Here is a 23,567-nt window from a genome sequence, read left to right as displayed (position 1 = left end):
CAAATATCCTTGGCTGACTTAAATCGGGGAAGTGCAACTACATTGCCTCCTATTGAAGTTTAGCTGGATTTTAGAAATACTCTTTAAGTCTAAATCCGCCCTGGCAGGACGCCACCACTGTAAGAAATGACTGACGAGCCATTAATCAAACTTTATATTATTGGAGCAGGGCTGATTAATTGTTCAAATTAATCAAAATTTCATCAAAATCGCAATATGACCTATCTGCGATTTTCAATTTGCATGAGGCGCAATATTTGTTAAAGGTGTGTGTCAAAAATGTGTCAAAATACCATTTTAAATTAAATACTGTATGAAACTGTAAATAAACTTAAATATTCCTTCTCTACCAGTGTCTGTTGTTACAGAGTCAGAACGTGTTCAGCTCGTTGTGCTCGGATGTACGGGCTTCAGAGGAGTCCCTGAAGGCAGCGCTGGCCCTAGCGGTGATCATTGAGCTCCCGGGAGACTTCATGGAGAGGGAATGAGATGAAATAGGACTTCAGACCGGATCATGGCGGCGCCTCTCAGGCGGGACACCCTACCTGAACACTGGTCTTACGGTGTCTGCGGGGACGGCAGGGTTTTCTTCATCAAGTGAGTGGCATAATGAGCGCTTTATCGCACAGTCTCTCCCGGTTTAACGGGAGTTAGCGGGGTCTGTTGGTGTTTCTTTCCTGGTGGTGTAACAGGTGTTTTTCCTCCTCTCTCCGTCTGTGCGGCAGCGATGAAACGCGGACTACTACCTGGCTCCATCCCCGCTCCGGTGAACCTGTAAACTCCGGACACATGATCCGTTCAGGTAGCAAGCTAAGCTAATCCTGCAGGGCTGTTTGACCAGTGTTCATTTCGCCCTTATGTTTACTTTACTGTGTTTGCCTTCGCTGCCAACTTCAGCGTACATTTTGGGCCCAGCCCGAAGGGAGAAAACTTTCAGGTGTCACGGACAAGTGTGTTGTTTTATTTCAGACCTACCTCGGGGATGGGAGGAAGGTTTTACGGACGAAGGCGCCAGTTACTTCATAAAGTAAGTACCTTAAATCTACCTGTGCTGTCCCCATTATTGCTAAGGTCACCTGCGCATTGTTTACAGTTACCTGCAGCTTAATATGGCTCCTGCCTCTAATTCTACTATCAGCGGTAATTACCGCAGGGACAGTGTGGATTTAAATGGGGTGTGACTGGGACTAACCTGCTGACCCTGTAATGACCCCACTGCTTTCATCTGCCGTGTACTATGAGATATCAGCTGTTTCTTATGTTCTGCCTTTTGGCATTAAGACCTGTTTTTCTTACAGTTACAATATTTTCTTACATTGATTGAAACTGTTTCGGGGCTCATTGAGCTTATACATGTAGAAGTTTCTTTGTGACACTGAGATGTCAATTTGCATTAACTTGCTTTCTACTTTAGCCAATGATTTTCTCCATATCCCAGAACTATTCTGAAAAATGTTTTACGTTCAGCTGTAGATCCTTAGTTAAGACCGACATTATTAATATTTCAGAGTTACTAAAATCAGATAACAATAAATATATACATTTTTTATATAATTATATGGACAAACTCTGTAATGGCAGATCTGTTTCCAGATTACCTCAAATATTTTTATTTATTTAGGGCAATTTGTTGTTTGTTATTGGCTGACATACACTCACTGGACACTTTATTAGGTACACCTGTTTAATTGCTTGTTAACACCAATAGCTCAGCAACTCAATGTATATTAAGGCATGTAGACGTGGTCAAGACAACTTGCTGAAGTTCAAATCGAGCATCAGAATGGGGAAGAAAGGGGATTTAAGTGACTTTGAATGTGGCATGGTTGTTGGTGCCAGACGGGCTAGTCTGAGTTTTTCAGAAACTGCTGATCTACTGTGATTTTCATGCACAGCCATCTCTAGGGTTTACAGAGAATGGTCCGAAAAAGAGAAAATATCCAGTGAGCGGCAGTTGTGTGGACGAAAATGCCTTGTCGATGTCAGAGGTCAGAGGAGAATGGGCAGACTGGTTTGAGATGACAGAAAGGCAACAGTAACTCAGATAACCATTCGTTACAATCAAGGTATGCAGCATACAATCTCTGAACGCACAACACGTCGAACCTTTATGCAGATGGGCTACAGCCGCAGAAGACCAAGCCGGGTGCCACTCCTGTCAGCTACGAACAGAAAACTTAGGCTACAATTCGCACAGGCTCAACAAAATTGGACAGCAGAAGATTGGAATAATGTTGCCTGGTCTGATGAGTCTCGCTTTCAGCTGCGACATTCAGATGTTAGAGTCAGAATTTGACGTAAACAACATGAAAGCATGGATCCTGCCTTGTATCAACGGTTAAGGGTGGTGCTGGTGGTGTAATTGTGTGGGGGATATTTTCTTGTCACACTTTGGACCCCTTAGTACCAAGTGGGCATCGTTTAAATGCTACAGCCAGTATTGTTGCTGACCATGTCCATCCCTTTATGACTAGAGTGTACAGTGTCTTCTGATGGCTACTTCCAGCAGGATAATGCACACTGTCACAAAGGTCAAATCATCTCTAACTGTTTTTTTTAACATGACAATGAGATCACTGTACTCCAATGGCCTCCACAGTCACCAGATCTCAATCAAATACAGCACCTTTGGGATGTAGTGGAACGGGAGATTGGCATAATGGATGTGCAGCCGACAAATCTGCAGCAACTGCGTGATGCTGTCATGTCATTATGGACCAAAGTCTCTGAGGAATGTGTCCAACACCTTGTTGAAAGTTTGCCATGAAGAATAAAGGCAGTTCTCAAGGCAAAAGAGGGTCCAGCACTAGCAAGGTGTACCTAATAAAGTGGCCAGTGAGTGTATGCCAATACTTATATAGTGTATCTGCTATAAGCTAATAACGGCCAAGGTATAGGCCCGGATGGTTTATTGGATCGAAAGGGTGCATGGAGAGAAATAGTGAAGTCATAAGAAAAATCACTTCTGCCACCAGATAATTTTGACCTGAGACCTGAAAAGTTTTCTCTAAAATTTGATATTTTCCATGTTTAAAATAATTCTAAATATTCTAAAACAATTGTATGTGCCAGAGGTACATGATGGCGAAGATTGCTTTCTACTATGCCTGAGATTAATTATGTTAATTGTATAATTGTTGTATTTATTCGTGCCTTCATTCGTATATCTTGACGTAGAATAGTCAAATCCCCCCAAAAACATGGAGGATCTCAACGGAAGCTACAGCCTTGCAGCTCTGTAGGTTCAGCTTGTAATCCGTCTTTGCTGAAACTGTTGTAGAAAGATGTTGACTGAACTTTATTTGTCATGTTATTGCTGTTCTTGAGCATGCTTCCCGTACTAAATGTTGGCATAAAATGTTGAGCAGCAGACAGACAAATAAAATACTTGAAAAACAAGGTTTAGGACTTGACTCTGGACTTCATAGCCAAAACTTTCGACTTACATGTGACTTGCGAAACAATGATTTTGTCGCACCTCTGACAGTATGAAGGTATACTATCAACCGTATTCAAATGTTTTTGGCTGGATTGTTTTTTTTAAACTTCAAGGTGGGAAAAGCCCTGAAATGTTTCACAGCATTACGGTAACACAGAGATCCTCTTGGAATATATTTTCAGTACAAATTCGGACTCCGCCTTGCGACGACATACACAGTTGGCATTCATGTTTTTTCAGTGTGTGGGTTTGTTTGTTAGACTCCCTGATGGATAACAGATTTCTCTGATTGTTGAATAATTATATACAGACAGCACTTCTTCTCAATCTTCTGTAAGATAGAGGATTAACATTTTAGATTTGTTGATTCAGGTGGTCAATAATCAACACCCTCAGGGAGATTTAGTGTGTTATGACTTCTCTGTGATGAGCTATTGAGCTGGCAGAGATTAAAGTGTCATTGCAGATAACAGAGGGCAAAGGTAATTTATGTTGCTGTTGATGGTAATTGCTTCAGTACAAACAGTGTTTTTTTTCTTCAGGTGAAAGCTGTTTTAAATTATGAGTAACTGCTGTCGGAATTCAGGTTTAATGAAAAATATCTTGTGTGTAAGACGTTAATTAAAATTCATGGGAATCAGTCCTGATATACTGGCATGATTTGCGGTAATGTGTGACTCAGATTGTGTGTGTGTGTGTTTATTTTTGATGCCACTCTCTAAAAGTAATCCTGAACGGAGTCATTGAAAAATACACATAACTGGCAATTACTGTGCTTTTGAATTTCTGGTTTTAAGATTTTCTCTTTTATATTAAACCTTTCATTTATTCAACACTAACATGTAACTCAAACATATTCAATAATTTAAGTGGATATCAAGCTGTTAGCAGGCAGTTGTTGGCGTGTCAGATGTAAAGTTGTGTTTGGCAGGAAAGCTGTAGCTCTGTATTTTCCCAAAAATGTATTCAAATTCAGCCTTGATGCTTTAAAAGTAGACCAGCCACAGCTGATGAGCGTGTGATACGACTTTGTACTGCACTACGTGTTCTTGTAGTGTCCATCCTGTTATTCCACTTTGATATCAAGGAATGTTCTTTTATTCGTGACCTCAGTAACATGACACCTTCCCTCTATCAACAAGCTTAAAGAGGTCAGATTATGCTTTTTGGCTTTTCCCATTTCCTTTATTGTTCCTTTATCTTTTTTTGTGAATGTAATAGGTTTGCAAAGTGAAAAGTCCACCCCAAAGGGAGTTTGCATCTCCCACAGAAAAGACTGCTCTTTTTGTTTTGGTTTGGTTTGGTTTGATTAATCTTCAGAATATTTTTCTCATTTAATCAATACTTTTGTTTTGTCTATAAAATGTCAGACAATAGTGAAAAGTACTTGTTAGAATTTCCCACAGTCCAAAGTTACGTTTTCAGATGACTTGTTTTATCCGAACAGTCCAAAATCATGTATTACCAAGAAAAGCATCAAATTCTCTTTTTTGAGAAGCTGGAACCCACGGATTATCAAAATAGTTGCGAATTCATAATCCTTGCAGCAGCTATGTATTTGTTGGAAAGACAGAACAAGCAGATCTGATGGACATATTTCATTATTTGCAAACATTTTATATACAAGGCTATAAATTGGTCAATTGATTAATAGAAAGTAATTTTGAAGTTCAAAGCTCTCTCCTCCTTTGCTTGAGTGGGACATTTGTTTATTTTCTTCCTCTCCAAACTTTGAATTGGCTTATGAATGGTATTTCTTGAACAGAAATAATAAGGTGAAGTAATAACAACCTTGAAATCCAATATCCTATTCACTTCAGAGGGGGGCTATTTATCTAGAGGCCATGTTTATATAACAGGCCCCCAGGGCCCCACCGCTGTCTGTTCTGGTGCCTCATCTGCCCGAAAAATGTTTTTTCATGTTTTTATTATTTGCAAAAAGAACAACAAATCCTCTGTGTCTCTGCATGTTTTTTAATGTCTTCAGATGCTCCCAAAGTTCTTCGTATCAGCTTACTCTGAGAAAAGAAGCCCAATTTCATTCCTACATCTTAAACAGGACAGTATCTGTCAATGATGTTGTGTTTTACAATGGATTGGAGATCTCTCAGAAGCTTAGTACCAAAACAAACCCAGCAGATCCAAGTCAGGGGCCTGAAGAAAAATGTATTTATCTCTTTTATATTAAAAATAATTTTTTGTTAAAGTGATGACATGGTTGGTGGAGCACATCTTAATTTTCTTGTTAGGGCTGCAACTAACAATTGAGCATGAAAATTTTTTAGATTATTTGTGGAGGAAACTGTAACATTACTGAATTTAATACATGAAACAAACATAAATGCCATCTAATTATGTCATCTCATTGTGCCTTCTTCTGCACTAGTATAATATTGGGGCCTAGTTTGGCTCCCCGGCTCCTTCAGAGAGAGTGTCGAATTGGAAATCCAGCAAAACACTGGACCCATAACCGCTCCCGATGAGCAGGTTGGCACCTTGTATAGCAGTCTTTTCCATCAGTGTGTGAACACATGCATTGTAAAGTGCTTTGAGTTGTTGGTAAACTAGAAAAATGCTATGTAAATGTAGTCCATTTACAATCTATAATAGCAGCAGACTGGAGAAAATTAGCTGTTTATCTCAACACGTTTAACTCTTGATATGCGCATAACAGTAATCAGAAATGTACATTAATTTGCATTAATTAATTTGGTTAAAATTTGCACAACTTTTGGATGGAAACCTGACTAATTATATAAAACCAAGAAAAGCAGCAAATAATCACATCTGATTAGCCAGAACCAGTGAATGTTTGACATTTCTTCTTAATAAATTACTTAAATGATAAATTAATTATCAGAATCTGTTCTTTTTCTGTTGATTGCTTAATCGTTTCTGCACTACTTCTAGATACTCAGAAAGGACAAACGCCTCTGGTGTTGTCTAAATGATTGAATTGTCAATACATCCTAAGGGCACTTAAACTTGAATGTGTTTTCAGCTAAATGATCACAATCTGGTATCTCAATATGCCATATGAGTATCATTTTGGAATCACAGCATGGAAATCTTGTTGCTTAGCTTTGGCTAAGACGGCGATTGTCTTTAATACACCTGTGCGACTGTGACTCCCTGAACTGTTGATGAGCTCACTGCACCATCAGCAGTCAGATTGTTTGTCTGCCTCTGGCTTTGTTCCTGTCCGTCCCCATCGTTCACACTCAGTTGTTTGCCTGGCTTTGCTTTATTAATCCCCCCTTATACCCCTCTATAGACAAATGAGACATAAGTATGAGTTTAGTTTGTTTGACGACTTCCACCTCCGCTGGCTAAACCCATGCTCACATACTTCTCTTCACAAGAATTTCTCAGTGTGCCTAAGACATCTGTTTGTCTAAGAATGTTCTAACTTTCTCACTTATTTGTGCCTCTACCTTGTGTTTGCACACACGCAAACCTACTTGCACGCAAAGAGACATGATGTGCGATTCTCTCTTACCTCTGAGGGGCCTCCAGATGGGTCCTCCTCCTCCCTATCCTGCAGCAACTCCCAGCAGGGGGCTCCTGGTACAGGGAGGTGGGGGGCAGAGCCGATCAGATACATGGACGGATAAACCTCCTGCAGGAACGTCTGCATGACTGGCTTCACTGAAGGGGATTTAAGGCAGGCAGGCAGGAGGGAGAAAGAAAGAGACACACACACACACACACACACACACACACACACACACACACACACACACACACACACACACACACACACACACACACACACACACACACACACACACACACAAACAAACGTGAGAGAGCCAACCTTAGAGCGAGAGATGTCAGTGATGCCTGTTGGCAGTAGAAGACTGCTGGTTCAGTCCTGTCCTAAGTCATTACCATGTAGCTTCATTAGTCTAGAAAGGTGTGACAAACATGGTCACTACCCGGCTTAACCACCGACTCCACTCTCAGTAGTTTTGTTGTACTATTAACAGTAGTTAAAATTTCACTTGCATTTCATTCTATTTCACTTCACTTCATAAGAAAGGTTTCTGGGCATACCACAAAACTGCAGCTTTGCTGGTTCAATTCCAGCCAGACCTTTATTGCATTGCGTATTGCCCCCTGTTTCCTGTCTGCCTCTTCACTAAAGCTATCCAATAAAGGTGAAAAATACTAATGCTAAATTATTTTAATAACTGAGTAGTAGTTTAAGATGCTAATCTTGCATACCCGTTAACAAAACATTTGTTGTGCATATTTATGACTGTTTGCTCAAGGACCTCTCGTGGTTGCAGTGATTCACACACATTTTGAAAAATCTACTTTCTTGACTGCTGTTTTTTATACCACCATTGACTGCTGACTCCTACATACGTACGTCAGCTAGGTTAAACACGTTATGCATATAAACTTATGTACACAAGTTAAAATAAGTCAACATTGACTTTTGGATTCACACGGGACACAAACAACAGCCTTCTGATTGAAATTCCTGTGTTTGACCCATCCATCCACCCGACCTTGTCCCTATGTGGATTTTGTTGCTCTTTATACTTACTGCATCAAATGACATTTTTTTCTCTGACATTCGCACATAAAATGACACACCGTCACTGAAACAATATAAGTCAGTAGAGACTAAATGGCAGAAAATGACACGCAAAATGCAAAAAAGGCATGGCGATAACACATGTGATGTTCATACGCCATTTGATGATACTGGGCCTGGTGGAGATCTGCGCTCTTTTAAATGGAATACCTTTAGGTTTTTGACTGTTGGTCGGACAAAACCAGCAATGTGGAGAAGTCAGCATAGGCTCTTGGAAATTTTGATCTGCATTTTATGGACTAAATTATTAAACGGTTAATAGAAAGAATTATCAACAGAATAATTAAAAAAGAATCTTGTAACTTGACTTGTAACCTTACTTTATAACCAGATTACTCTGAAGTGTTGTGCATGATGTGTGATACTGCATATTGCTAGTGCTGAATGCTCTGTTTTAGCTAACGAGTAAAGCATTTCACTCCTATTTGATCTTTTATTGGGAGTTGCACATGCACAGTACCTAGTTACTAGTTACTACTACTACAAGAGTGTGTTTTTGAAGGCTTGCCGCACAAGCCGCTAGGCAAGCTTTATGATTCGTGTTACAAAATGATGCAGATAGGTTACAGAAGTAAACGCTGGACTACAATCGATCTGTTTTCAGGCAGTTCAGAAGCAGTGTTTTTTGTGGGAGATGCTAACTCCCTTTGGGGTGGACTTTTTTACTTTGCAAACCTATTACATGCTCAAAAAAGATATATAACACACAATGACGGAAAGGGTAAAACAACAGCAATATACAGGAGAAAATGAATACATAAAAGGCCTAAATAAAACCAATAACATTCATGAATACAATATATCCTAAAATATCCAACTAAATAGTTTAAAAACAGACAGCTACTGTAGATCGTCTTGCCTCTAATTCTTAAAGATGGTATTCTTACAACTCATAATATCTTATTGTGAATGACTAAGAGCTTTGCCGTGTTGCAGAGGTGATGCTCTTGGCATAAACCTGAAATGAGTTTCTACAGTTTTTGAGCACTGCACGATTGGCAGCGTAAGCACAATGATAGTATCACGAAGCCGTGACAAAGAGGCTTATCTCAAAGCAGCTTACAGTAATGTCAGGAGTATGGCCTTGCAAGACGAAAACCCTTTAATGCTCTGGGTTATATTGACTGTATACCACCAAGACCACTGTAGTAGTGTTTGTCATGTAAGGTTTTTTATGAATTGTTAAACCTTAAAATGACTTTCTGAGCAGGTATGCTCTTAGTCAGCAAGGTGTGGGTTCACAGTGACGTGCACATTCAGTCCTTTGAACTGCCCTGCACGAATGTACTTAAAAAGACAAAAGATCAGATACAGTAGCGGATTCTCACTCTCATTGCACAGTAGGATAACCTTGAATTACTATATCACAAACCTTGCAACAAAAGGGATTACAAGATCACTGATGAGTCTTTGCAGAAAATCTTCCTGTGTCCCTGAAAAGATGGTACATGAGAGATGTGAGCTTGGCGATGCATTTAACAGCTATTTTTCATTTCTCAAATCTTGATTTCAGATGAGAGGTGTTTGGTCCGTAGGTGAACACATCACTGAATGGACCTAAATATAGATGTATAGAGAAGGCCATGCTGCATTAGCACCTGAATGGCTGCTTTTAGGATGTTTGCTCCCACAGAAAGGACAACTTCATGCAGTAGGTTCCCAGGAAAAGCAGTTGTTTTCCATCTTGATGGAAAATATTTTTGAACCTGCTAATGAAACTGATGGATAATATTAAAGGCGTAAGAACATAGGGTAGGTTTGTGTTCCCCATCTAATGCTCTTTGTCCTCAAATGAAAAAGAGGCTTTGTTTTGCTGTAGACCCATGGCTAAACCAAAGAACCAACAGTTCCCTGGCAGCCAAATAAAGGCTGGAAGAGAAAGCTTTGTCAACAATAGCTTTTCTGTTGTTTTCATTGGTTGAAGGTGCTAACCAGCTTCTGTGTTTGCTTTCTGAACAGCAGGAAAGTTAAAGATTATTTCTTGTAAATGTCAGCCCAAGGACATCGTTTATGCTGTCAATGTTGTCTTCACTGGCTGTCTTCCATACTTAACGATGTTCCCTCCAGATATTTGCTTCCAACACCTGCTTCTCTATAAAAGGCTCACTTCAGCAACAAATGCCAGGAATATATTAAGTTTTTTTAACATGCTTTTGACTCTTTCGGCAGACTTTAGATTATGAGGGTAAATAAGTAACTTTCAGTGGTGTCAAAGGTAAATAATTTCCCCTCTCTTTTCTGGCTTCATTTCACTCATGTCAAGGCTGTATATTTAACTGTATACTCCTTGATGAAGTCCTTGATAGTCCTTTGTTAAACTGATCAAATGGGACCAGATAGAGTTTGAAGGTATTACAATAAGTGCCTCCTAGTGCATAGCAGTGTCAGGTATGCTTAATCAAACGCACTTCAGACTGGTACCCTGGAATACTGTAATACCTACCCTACCTACCCGTGGTATGGCCTAAAATGTATCTCAAAGTATAATTTGAAGCATGTACAGTAACTGTGCATATCACAGTATATTTGTTTTTCTTGCTTCTGAAGGGGTAAAGCATTAGCAGGGCAACTTCATCGTGGCTTTTACTGCACTCTTAACTGTATTACTAAGCAGTTATTTTGAGAATGTTTATTGTACAAAACTGCAATAATAAATAGAAAAAAATATAATATAATTTTTTAAAAAACATTTTTTTCTTCCCACTGCTGCTCGACGATTCAGTTGATGTTTGCAGAGGACACCTTCTTTTGCTTTCCTCTCATTCTAGGATGTGTTTTGATTTGAGGTGATAGAAAAGATTGCTTGCAATCACTGTTGTCCGACATAATTTAAAAGATTCTCACTTTTCTGCTCATTGTCTTAACTTTTTAAACCCAAAACATGTTGATAAAATGAAAGTTGTACCTACTACTCCTCCTCCTCCTCCTTTGTTGTGTCCAGCTCTTTCAGCCATTTCTTTGTTTCTAAATAAAGCAGCATAGGCTTTCACGTTTTCCAGACCATTCAATGGTGCCGGGTAAAGACGTTGAATCTTGGGACTTTTTTTTTTGGTCAAGCAAAAAGAGGGCTCTACTGGTCGGCACTGTATAGTCATAATTCCAACCGTAGGGCAAACTCAAACCCGTGTATTTTCTTTACCATTTGTACCGTCCACCCTTACTTCAGATGTTTCGGCGAATTGAAAATCACAGCTGTGTGTTGATGTTATTATAGCTTGGTTATGGTTTTGCATGACACATGAATAGTTTCACCACACTTTGGTCTGCATAAAGCCAAAAGAATAAACACCTTCTGCAGGATGTTGGCTCGAGTGGAGTGAATATTTGATTCTTACTCCTCAGAAGGTGAGACAAAGTAGATGTTTTTTGAAGACAAGGCCTTTTTTTCTGTAGTGAATGACTTTGGAAATAAGATGAGTGCATTTTCATCAAATCTAGGAATCTTCCCAAGAGATAACATCTGCTGAGGCAGCATCTCTGTCACTTACTTCTCAGACACATTCTCTGTTTCTCAGTCTCTCTCCTCCATGCTCTGCTTCTCACAGTCTCTTCTGTCTCTATGTTTTGATTGCTGATTTTTGGCAGTCACGTTCCTTCACTCTTTCTCTGCTGTTTTATGTCTCTTGCTGTACCTTCACCTCCCAACCTCCCCTCCTCTTTCTCAATTATTTTTCTGTTTCTCTCTGAGAGGTCAAGAGTATGTGAGAAAGTTAGAGAGTTCTTCTTCCAATCAGTTCTAAAAGCCATGACTAAGGTTTAAATTTACAGCTCTGTATCTTGATGATAGTATTAACATTTAATGATAAAGTATTGCCATTAGTGCTGAAACAATTTGTCGATTCTTCAATCTACAGAAAATTAATTTATTAATCATTAAAGGTCATTCATCAAGCCAAAATGTCAAATATTCTCTGGTTTCAGTTAGTTAGGAGTATTATATCATTTTAAAATGAACATCTTTATATTTTGGATTATTGGTCGGATATCGCAAACGCTCGAACACACACAGCGAGGTGCTGACCAGTGCTCAGCTTCAGTTCAAATCCATCAAAGTAAAACATGTCGCATAATGCTTCTTTAGTACACCATGCTTTTTTCAAATAATTTTGGCTAGTTAGTAAGTTAGCCTGAAAACAAGATGATATTTGTGGCATTTTAATTGACATAAGACATTTGAAGACATCACACTGGGCTATGGGAACTGCCATTTTTTTCCCCAATCTTTTGACATTTTATAGTCTTGAAGATATGATAATTGAATGATATAATAACTGACATACTAATATTGGAACATTCCTTTCATTTTCGACTACCCAGAAATTGTAGTAAAATGTCCTTAAATCAGGTGATTTCTGACCTTGACTCAGCATTGATCTTGATTCGTTCATAAAGGAAAATACAGCCATGTCTGACATAGCATCTGCATTGATTCAGCGCTTAAGGTTGGAAAGTCTTCCTGTGATATAACTGTATTTGTTATATTTGTTCAAATTGTCTTTATATCCCAACAGCAGTTAATTAATCAAACGCTCTGACACAAGAATTAAAAAAGCTTTCATTCAGTCTGAATGAAATAATTGTCTGCTTGTCTAACTACCTACCTGTGCTCACTCTGCCCGTGCACTCATCGCACATGAAAATATTTTTTGGAAGAGTTGCTTCAGAGGGAGGCTTGACGGGAGGGAGTAGGATTTTTTTTTTTTCTGTTGGATACTTTCAAAATCTAGCTGTCTCTCGCTAGTTTCTCCAACGATGCCTTACCCCAGCTTAAATTATAATGTTGGGGTGCAGTGATAAAACCTCCACAGAGACCGGATTCAGTTGACGCTGCAGGGAAGCAATCCCTGACGTTGTGCAACCTTACATAAAAAGGTAGCCTACCAGTAATGCCACAGTGAGGTATTCAAATTTTGAATTTGCGGAAAAGACAGCACTTCATAATCTCACCAGATACCCATGTTGACTCACTTTTTCAGCATTGGAAATCTGACTAAATGGGAGTAGTCAAAACAGCCAGGTTTTAATAACAGGACTGCAAAAGCAAGGTGAACTCCTGTTTTCAGATGACTCACCATCTGTGTCTGGGTATACAACTTCCATTAATGTTTCAGACGTATGAGTGAAGTTTTGAAAAAGTTTCTGATCTAAATAGCTTAAAAGGATCACAAATGTGAAGTTAAAGCTGTGAGCTGCATGTATGAAGGAGGGATGTTAAGTGTAGGTAAGACCTGAGATGAGAGCAGTGAGTCAGTGTTTATGCCTGACTCACGGTATTCATACTGAAACCCCACAGGGACTCTGTCTGCATCACTGCTGGCTAATGATTTATCAACAGCTCAGTGTGTGTGTGTGCATAAACACATTCTTCTTTCATAGTTTCATAGTACTGGAGAAACTCAGATAAAAGAGAGAATGCTCGATTTTATTCTCTTTCCACTTACTGAAAGAAAACTTTGGTGTTGACTTAAAAATCACATACATTAATTTAATAAATCTCTTTATTTAGTTTCAGCTAAGATAAAACTTTTGTAACATATCTCTATTATTATTCCACACAGGGTGCAATTTATGAGAAAAACAGAGGGGGGAAAATATGAAAATTACGCCCCCCCGCCTCACTTGCAAAGTTTATCACAGTTTGAGAAAAAATGATCCCACTGTTAATTATTAAAGTATTAAATACATAACCTGACATCGCGATGCAGAGTTGCAGTGAAAAGACATAAAAGACACATATGCAGATGTGTGGGTATGGGAAGAATGACTAATTTAAAAGCTGTCATCTTCAAGAGTGTCATTGAGTGACACCGAATAGCTGTTTGTTAGGGCATGTTCCCTGGTGTAACAGGGACACAGGCTGCTTGTCATCATAGATCATCAGATGGTGATGTTTACTGCAGCTTAAGTACTACTATCTGCTGCCTTCCCTTCGACACATAGCTCTGCTATTCACTGGAGCAAATGTCTTGTGACTGTTGATAGGCAATTATTCGCTACTTGTAACCAATCAGATAGTGCCGTGGGCGGGACTTTGAGCTACAGACAGAGAGAGGCAGCTGGATCCAGAGCCAAAGTAGTGCATTTTAAAATAATTGTAACCCTAACAAAACCACGTTTTGTGATCTGTTGCATCACTACTGAAGCAGCATTGATCACTCTGAGGGGGGGATAAATTTTGTCCCCACTGGGGAAGAAAATTATTCAGCAGAGGCAGGTATATATATACCAGCAAATCGCACCCTGATTCCACAGTTAATGTAATGAATAATCTAGAAATGTATGCTAGACTGTGGCATGTATTGTATGTAACAGTTTCTTAACCATGTATTTCTTGTTGTTGAAACTGTTGTTATTCTTTAAGTAGTATTACCAGTAATATATGTCTTTGTGAAAGGGTGTTTACATAACATGCAGCAGTGAGAATGCCACTCTGGCTACATGGTATTTGTAAGTGTACGTGTTCTTGGTATGTAATTACTGGTGCAGCAAATGTCTTTGTGATTTTGGAAAAAAGTTTAACCACACAATTAACCATTTGGTTTCTTCAATTTTCACTCAGGAGCAAAAATCTGCCTTTAAACTCGAAAGAAAAAATTAATTTACATTTATCGTGAGAATTATCAATATCGAACGACATGATATGACATGTATATCATCCCTAATGAAACAGTCCTGTTGTTTCTCTCCTCATGTCTGGTCCCTCTATGCTGTAGAGAGACAGCTATAGGCACATACACGTGTCTGGGCCTAATAGTGTAGTGACAGCTGGTTTGGTGAAAGCTTTCATCTTCGGGATGGTGTTTTAGTAACTGGTGGCTGTTTTAACCACCAAGATACCAGACCTTTCTTTTATTAAACCCTCCTCACACTGGACACAGTTTCATACTGAAGGTCATAACCTTCATATTTATTTTTCATAGTTGTTGTTTTTTTGCCTGACTGACTGCAATGTAGTGGAAGTAAGTTTCTGACTAATTTCCATTGTTGTTGCTGTTGTTTTACCTCAATCAATTGTTTGTTAAAGGAATAGTGCAACATTTTGGGAGATGTGCTTGATTGCTTTCCTGCTGAGAGTCATATGAGAAAATTGATACCACTCAGATGTCTGTACGGTCATTATAGAGCTCGAGCGAGGAAGCAATTAGCATAGCTTAGCATATAGGGTGGAAAGCAAGACATGGTTACTACATGTAACTCTCGAGAAACATGACGTTTTTACACTTTGGGTTTTTCTAGGACAAACAGATAATGAAATAAGTGTTCATTGCAATAATGAGCTTTAAATGTGCTGGTAGCAGATTTTTGAACTTTGGGCAGAGTCAGGCTATCTGTCTTAATGCTAAAAGAGGCTAATCGCCTCGTGACTTTAGCTCCATAATTAGCATACAAAGCGATAGCCTTCTTATCAAAGTCTCGGCAGGAAACTGAATATGCGTATTTCTCAAATTATTGAACTATTCCTGGAGAAGGAATAAATGAAGTTTGAAATACTTTTTATTATTGTCAACAAAATCTCTTCTATCCCGCTTCGCTTTTCTAATGTCAAAACTAAAAAGGTTTTTCCACTTGGTCCACTTGGGCACAATTAATCTCTCCCGAGAAGGTGGGATAATTATTGAGCTGTTGCTCTGTTGGTTAATTATTCTCGTCATTGAGGGTTGTAGCAAAGACTTTTCCTCTTAACCACAATTTATTTCTTTACTGGTTACCTGCTATTTTGCAGCTCAGCACTGTAAGTGGTGGTGTGCTTAAAGTCCTGTCTAGTTAGTCAGTCTGGATCTCAGCTTATTTTGTGGATGGTTCTATTGAAAGTTTGCATTTTCACTATTGATGTGCAAGTGGAAACGTTTTGATTTCAAAGTATTTGAGGAGGCTTTTGCCAATCTTACTCCCTATAATAGTTCTATACACATCTTCTTAGGAGCCATGAGCATTTGTTCTGATTATTAGATGATTCTCTGCACACACTAACATCAAGAAATGTTTGTCCTAACCATGCACGTCTGAATAGCTGATATTTCATCACTATTGTTGCCGTGTTCTATTAATCCTTTTCAAACCGAGGTGTTATTTTTGGAGACATCTCTCCTTCTTGTCTTCCTCTTCCTATTTCTCTCTCTCTCCTCACGCTGTTATAGATACAAAGATTACTCTTTGGGGTCATTTTGGTACGCCACATGTACATGTGTGTGTGTGTTCAATACCATCTTTGAAGTTAGTCTGAAAATGGATGTCTTGAATATTTAACTTGCCCCGAGGCTGCAGTATTAATCCACAGACTCTCTCAGAGGATCTGAGTTGATATGGCTGATATGTGGTTTATCATGATGCTCTTTGGGAATATGAAGGATTGAAAGCATAGACAACGCAGGGCAACAGACTGCACTTTGAAAGTGCTGTGCCTCTATCTGTTTGCTTCTTTTCATAAACAAATAGATGAGCAGAGGAAGTTGTTTGGTACTAGACAAATAGCCACTCGCATCCAAAAAGCTAATCAGAAAATAATTAAGAGCCCCCCAGCCTCATCTCAGAGCTGATGAATGATTTTTTTAAAGAGACACAACAAAATGATTTATGTGCATGTGAACAATTTTAAAGTGTCAACACCACAAATTAACATCTACATCCATAAAAGGACTAATACCACAGCATAACATTAATTATTACTTTTCACAAGTCTTATTTATATTTTTGGTTTACAAAGTTGTAAAACTTCTAGCTTGATCATCATGAAGTAAAATTGCACTTGTTCTGAACAAACTTGCCCTTCTCACTCTTCCCTCTTTTCTTTGTCATAATTAGCGTGTAATAGTGCAGAGTTCAAACGCTGAGTGGCTTCTTTCGCTCATTTAAAAAAGATAGACCACTTTAAATATCTGTGAAAGTAAAGTTTCTGTGACAAATTGTACTTCAAATAAATGTCAATCCTGCACGTCAATAAGTTCACTCACATATACCGTCTATTGAAATGTCAACCACATCATAAAAAATGCAGATTTGTGTTCACAACAAAGTTTCTCTTGATAGAGTGGCAACAACTGCAATTAATTTCCTACATTTTAAGGGAGAAAGCAGACTTATGCATGTTATTTCCTTATCAACACTTATTTTACATTTGAGGGAATATTAACCACTCACTGCTTCTTGTGTGCACACTGTCAGTCAGGGGTCAGATTGTACAACATTCACAATAGCAGCAACGCACGATATCTGGAGAGATGAAAGGATATAATTTCTTTTACAGGTTTACCTCCCAACTATATACCTGCCCGGCTGCCTATTTTGGTCACTATGGTTACACCTGCTTCAACACCATCATGAAATCCTGATTCCTTTCATGAACATCATCTCTGACACGTTTGGTCACTTTAGGGTGTGTTTAGCAACTCATCGCCATTACTAAATATTCCTGCTGCTGCTGATAATAATGGCTGACAGGAAATATATTTCGACAGGAGTCCAAAAGACTGTGATGAGAAATTAGCACTTTGGTATCAATAAATCACTCCGTATATGTCAATGCGAATGTGCAACAACAAACTGTATTCTCAGAAGAGGAAAAGGATATAAAAATAAGTCAGTTCATACACTGTTGGATTAGGTTAGACGTCCCTGTCCACTCACCATAAGCAACAAGACTACAGTTCAGCAACCTGGCTTGAGCCTGAAATTTTCTTTCCGGTAAATAAACTCTTGACAGCGCCGGTGTTACTGAATTCACTGGACATGCTTTCCATCTCACACTGTCCCTCTTATATTTAGTGCATCACCAAAACGCACCTCTTTTGGACGGCTGTGTGTCTGGGCTCTCCATTCGAGCTTTTGGTGCGGGGCTCATTTTGGCAGACTTACGCTTGTGGTGTGCTTGAAGATGTGTGTAGGTTAGAGATGTTTCCTCCAGATGCGGCCATCTTTATCAGACAAAGTTTACAGATTGCCTCATTAAAATTATGAAAATATTGCGATAGTAATTATAATAGTAATAGTAGGTAGTATGTTTTGCTTTTTTCGCTTTGACACCAAATCCTCCGCAATTGACTTGTTGGTTATCTCTTATAACTCTCGTCACGTGATAAGTGAAATCTTGCTCCTGCTACTCTGTGGTGTGATGCTCCTGCTGTATGGAGCAGTCACAGTTTATAGCTTCCGTCTATCCTCTTGAAGTATTAATGGGTGCTCCTAAGCACAAATGAACTAACTGGGTTGTATTTCTGTGAAATAAATAAAGCAAAATGAAATTGGAGGTGGTGGGCAAGTAATAAGCGGTGTGTAATTGGTGTAATGCTGCACATGTAACACAGACTACCAGGCATGTTTAGTTGATTGTCTCTTCCTCCACAACTCCTACTCTTAAAGAGCATCGCGATCGTGCTTATACAAAGTTCTGTTTTGGATTATAACTGTTTGGACTGCTGTTGAATTCAGCTGGGATAGATGTTTTAAGTTTAACAGCCACAATCATCCGGTCGATATTGAGAAAAGGTAAAGTTGATCTACAAACTGTTAAGGCAGAGAATTTATTGTTTTGAGTTGCTATAGTGTTGCATGCTGGTGGTTGACTGCAACATGAAATACATCCTTTGATGAGCTACCTGAGTTTTATGATGATTTTTTTCCTCCTCCAGCCATGTGCTCTTTGTCTATTCACCCTTATTTCCTGTAGCCTTGAACAATTTTTGCAACCTCTCTAAGGGACTAAAATCTCCTCTTCTTTGTACACAGTTGACTGCTGCCCTGTATTCTGTTTTTTTCTTTAATTTTCCGCTGGATCTTCTTCTAAAACAGCAGTTGCACAACACTTATAAATACAAGTCACACTATGAGCATGAGACAGGCTCACAGTTAATGAAGGAAGCGTGGCAGTCAACAGTTCAACAGGATTTTTGCAATCAAACACACATGGCTAAATCAAAAATCCATATCAAGAAACAACACAGTGTAGTCAAACCACAAAATGGGCAGTAAAGAGCAGTAAAGCCATAAAGAAAAAGGCTGTTTTAAATGTGTACAGTAGTGCCCCAGATCACAATATTGTCCAGCAAAGGTCAGCACACATAGTCTAGCAGATCATGATGTGCTATTAAAAAAAGGAAGGAAAATATTAATGAAATGTGGAGCCTACAAATTGAAACATGCACCGTGTGGGATTAGCCTGTCTCGCTCTTCTCTACGTGACTGTTGTCTGTTGACCAAAAGAAAAGCTTGGGAGTGGAAAGTGTGGGGGGGCCATCTGTGTTCGACACTGAGCAAAGGAGGACAGACACAAAGGAGGGATTGAAGGACACCAATACAAACAGCAAGTGAGAGAACCAGCAAGATGGTCAAAACAATGTTGTGGCTCTTAAAGTCTGGCTGGCCGTGGGAGACAGTAACACTTCTGTCAGTGTAAGGAGGAATGCCAGGCCACCAAAACATTAGCAATGCAGCTTTGAGAGAGGGAAATCATGTGAGGAGCACTGGAGAGGTCGGAGACGGAGGGCACTGGTTAGGGCAGTGGCAGGCAATGGACTGAGCAAAGAGCATGAAGAGAAAAGACAATGTTTAAACATCTGTGAACAGCAAAAGAGAGAGCCTCGACATGTTTTCAACAATTTGCTCCTGCCCTTCTCAGTGTCTTTTTGTTGAGTTTCTCCTAGAACGTAAAACTTGAGAGGGACGAGAGAGACAGCAGAGGAAGGTTGTAGAGGATACTGCAGGAGAATTAAATTCACACGTGATGAAAATCTGGGGGAAAGGAAGCTAAAAGAGTGCCCAGCAACTACAAGTGGGGTTTCAGAGAGAGAAAGTCTCTCAGCTAAGAGGTGCTTTGTTGTGGAAGGATGGGTACCTGCTGCAGCCGTGACCCCACACGGCAGGCTGGTCATGAAGTGGTTCCCATCAAACGTCACGCCACCTGGCCAGGGACGGCCGAGGTGGTCACTAAACTTGATGATCATGAATTCTCCACGTGGGATCTGACATCTGACACAAGGTAAGCCCGTCATGAAATACCACTGCTAAGTATTGACCTCTGTGGAGGTGTAGTGCCGATTTGATCCCATATATAGATTCTAGACTGGTTGATATAGCGACAACTTTAGTTACTGGTGTTAAACGGCCGTGCGGTTTAATACTACAGGTCACAGAATTCTGGGGGCAGCAAATCAAACTTTTGTTGTAAAAAAGAAGGGGGGCAATAATTGGCCTTTTCTCACCTTTCTGTGAGCAACCGGGATCTGATTTTCTGCTGCACACGGCATGAATCTGAGAGCAGCAGGGCACGGTGAAAAGAGTTTGTTATCTCGGTGAGAAGTTGGAGGTGGTGTTCCAATACATCCTGCAATATTTCAAATGGATCTGCTATCCAAAAATGTTGAAAATGGACAATGCCTTGTTTTGAAGATGCATTTTTGATGAACGATAGCGGCCAGTGCTAATCTCACTGACAAACACGTTGCATTCCCTGTGACTACTTCATAATAAAAGTCAACTTGTGTTACGCCCGTTAAATGCTTTTAATGTGAAGCTGGAACAGCAGGTATTGTTCTGTTTGCATTAGCAGTAAGTTAATGCAGCATTTTGCCAGGGAATGACAACCGACAACGGGTTTGTAATACTGCAAATAAATGAAAATTGCAATACCTTTTCAGCGGACCTTAGGCTCAGTCACCGTTGTGTTACCTCATTTGGTGATAGATAGTGACTTAACAGACATTTATTTAAATGAAAATCTTTGAGATGGTTACTTTAAGGTGGTGGGACTTTTCTGTGCTGTGCTTGAGGAGCATGAAGTAGATAACCGCTCATTACCTTCTTTGTTTCCAGGAGAAACACAGTTCCCCTCTGTACAGTACAACACCCTGCTGGCACATAATAAAACAAGCTGTGTGTGGCGTAGTTTGTCATCTTTATGGGATTGAAACGGGACACAAGAGACATAAAAGTAGACGCACACACTGAGGACCAGTTGTGGCAGTGTCTAGCACAGTAAGGTTTTACTGTAAACACACACACACTCACACTGATCCTCAGCTGAATGCAAACATAAGATTAATTCAGCTTGACAAGAGCTGTATGACAGCTTTACTGGCATGCTCAGCACTTTCCTCAGCCTCACTCATCTGATCAGACCATAAAGAAGGTGGATTGCCTCCTGCTGTGGGACACGGGCATGGCTGAAGAAACAGGGATGACAAAGGAGGACGTATTGTCCTATTAATTATAGACTATTACTACATTAATCTCCCACAGAAGCTTTTCTTAGAAATTGCTGCTCTTTGCACTAAAATGCAAAGAAATGTGGGCCAGATAGAAACCTAAAAACTGAATATCCATATGTGCCACCAGAAACAATTTGAATTTCAAAACACCTGCGTAAGGATTTGCATCAAACCCAAGTACCACTTTTTTACATTTAGAGAGCTGAACATGGTAAATATGCAAGCTATGCTGAGAGGCTAAATATGCCAGCCGGCTTGATGACCCATCTTGAGTGTAAGGTTAATTTATTCTTAATCAGTGGCTGTAAATGAAAGTGTGGTATAAAGCTGCTGTTGTAAGAAATGTTTACTTTAATCCACATATGAAAGGTAGATTAATGGAAAATATCTTTAAGGTAAACATAGTGTGGAGGGGATTATGGTTCACTATTCACAAGCAGGTTTAAAATGGCTGCCAAATGTTTCCTAAAACTAGGAACTTTTCAGAGAATATGACATCAGTTGCTCAGTCTGCATCTCTGAATCCAACACATCTCTAATGTGGCTTAATATGTCTTTGTGAATTAAACTACCATGATTTTTACATTGTAAATGGTGTACGACAAATGCTGTCTCAACATTATCCCATACTATGTGCTGTTATCAACACTGCCACACTAATGTAGAGAGTGGACATAATTACAAGATTAACCAAATCCAGCAAATTAATATTGCATCCCATGGTCACAATTAATGCAAAGACTTTTTCGTTGTTAGTATGGTCTCCAAAAGCCCTGGATCCTAAACTCTCCATAATGCAACTCATTAGTGTCTTTTGCTCAACAAGTCCTCCAAATGAATCAGAAAAATATGCCCTCTAGGACGACACACAGACGTGGTTTCTGATCTGGCGCCGCTATCGGCAGGACGACTTTTCATAATTATTACAAATCATTGTTGAAAAATAAATGAGTTTCATGATGTGACAACTTTAGTGCAGAAGAGAGGCATTATCCAGGTCTGCTTTCAAGAATGCTCAATTATTGCCATATATATATTATACTCTATAAACACTCACTGACACAATTATATAGGTATATAGTCAGACTTTATTGTCCTTTGGGAGACATTCTTTTTCACAGCACTGTACATCACAGTGAAGGCACACATCATCACACACCAGTTACAGACAGAAATACATGAAGAACACAACAGCACAAACAAAACTTGTCGTTCCCCTAGCGAGACACCCTGTTTATGGCTGCAAGTACCAGGCTTTTCAGGTGAAGCGAGCCTTTCTGCACCTTAGAGACCTGTTCCCATGCTCAGAAGGCAGTACAGTAAAGTGGCGACTGAGTGGGTGTGTGATAAGATAAGTTTTATTGATCCCACACCGGGTAAATGTGCTTGTTACAGTGAGCTCTGAGAGGGTGGGTGTGGGGAGTCCTTTAATCTTGATAGCAGTGTTCGTTATGTGTGTGAATTTGACCTGGTTTGTGACAGAGAGCATGTTGAAGAAACAGGCTGAACAGAATTGCAGGATGGGTTGAACAATACAGAAACTAAGGGGATGGAGGCGTTGACTTGATTGTACAGTAATACTTAAAATATATTATTTTGGCAAAATATTGGGCCCTACTCCAGCTATCTGCCTGCCACTGCTTTTAAGTTGATTTCATTGTGAAAATACGTGAAATATTGGGGGTAAATCGCCAGCAATGTGCACATTATAAGACAGCCATTGCCAACACTACAGAAAGATCTTTTCATGTTTCATGACTGGAAACACTTTCTTGTCTGTGCGTTTCTCCCTGTGCTGCTGGTGGGAGTAGCTCTCTGGAGGCATCTAATTCTGTCAGCTTGAATGTCTGTCATGGGTGGAGGGCTGTTGCTTATGTATCTGGAAATGTAGTCAATTATTCAGGAGGAGGATTTAGCTGCTTAATGCTGACACCTTTGATGATTACCGCAAAATCAAAATGGAAAGAAGTTGCGATTCGATTCCTCACATTCCACTACCTTTGGTGCCCTTTCGAAAAACCCTCTGACTCAACCACGGTAATAATATTGATTCAGTCTTGACAGGAATGGGAAATGGTTGTCACCAAGTCTCCCTGAAGGGTTTAACCTGGTGAGATGTCAGATTTGTTTATGCAGTCACTCCTGTGTCTGAACAATGTCCCTACTGTAGTCTTGTCTCATGCGTGGGTGCTGGTAAATTCCTGTGTAAGATCAAGACTTCACTGGCTCAGTCTCTAATTTCTCAAAAGGCAAATATATATATATATATATATATATATATATATATATATATATATATATATATATATATATATATATATAT

At 39.5% G+C, this 23,567-nt stretch overlaps 1 protein-coding gene across 5 annotated transcripts in view; it reads left to right on the top strand.

The window, feature by feature from the left end:
- Positions 1 to 450: 450 nt before the first annotated feature.
- Positions 451 to 23,567, top strand: part of LOC123961276 (pleckstrin homology domain-containing family A member 7-like) — a 150,499-nt gene continuing 127,382 nt past the window's right edge. For 2 of the 5 annotated variants that reach the window (XM_046036523.1, XM_046036518.1), the window contains exons 1-3: positions 451 to 597; positions 726 to 802; positions 970 to 1,027. In XM_046036523.1, coding sequence (XP_045892479.1) covers positions 515 to 597; positions 726 to 802; positions 970 to 1,027 — 218 coding nt within the window. In that variant the 5' untranslated portion in view covers positions 451 to 514. Of the gene's footprint in view, positions 598 to 725; positions 803 to 969; positions 1,028 to 19,353; positions 20,017 to 23,567 lie in introns of those variants that run through there. The other 3 variants (XM_046036522.1, XM_046036521.1, XM_046036520.1) reach the window with 3 other exon arrangements.

The sequence above is a fragment of the Micropterus dolomieu genome, linkage group LG22 (assembly GCF_021292245.1).
Source record: "Micropterus dolomieu isolate WLL.071019.BEF.003 ecotype Adirondacks linkage group LG22, ASM2129224v1, whole genome shotgun sequence".
Taxonomy (NCBI): Eukaryota; Metazoa; Chordata; class Actinopteri; order Centrarchiformes; family Centrarchidae; genus Micropterus; species Micropterus dolomieu.
Note: the sequence above shows the minus strand (reverse complement) of the source record. Positions and strands in the feature narration are given on the sequence as shown.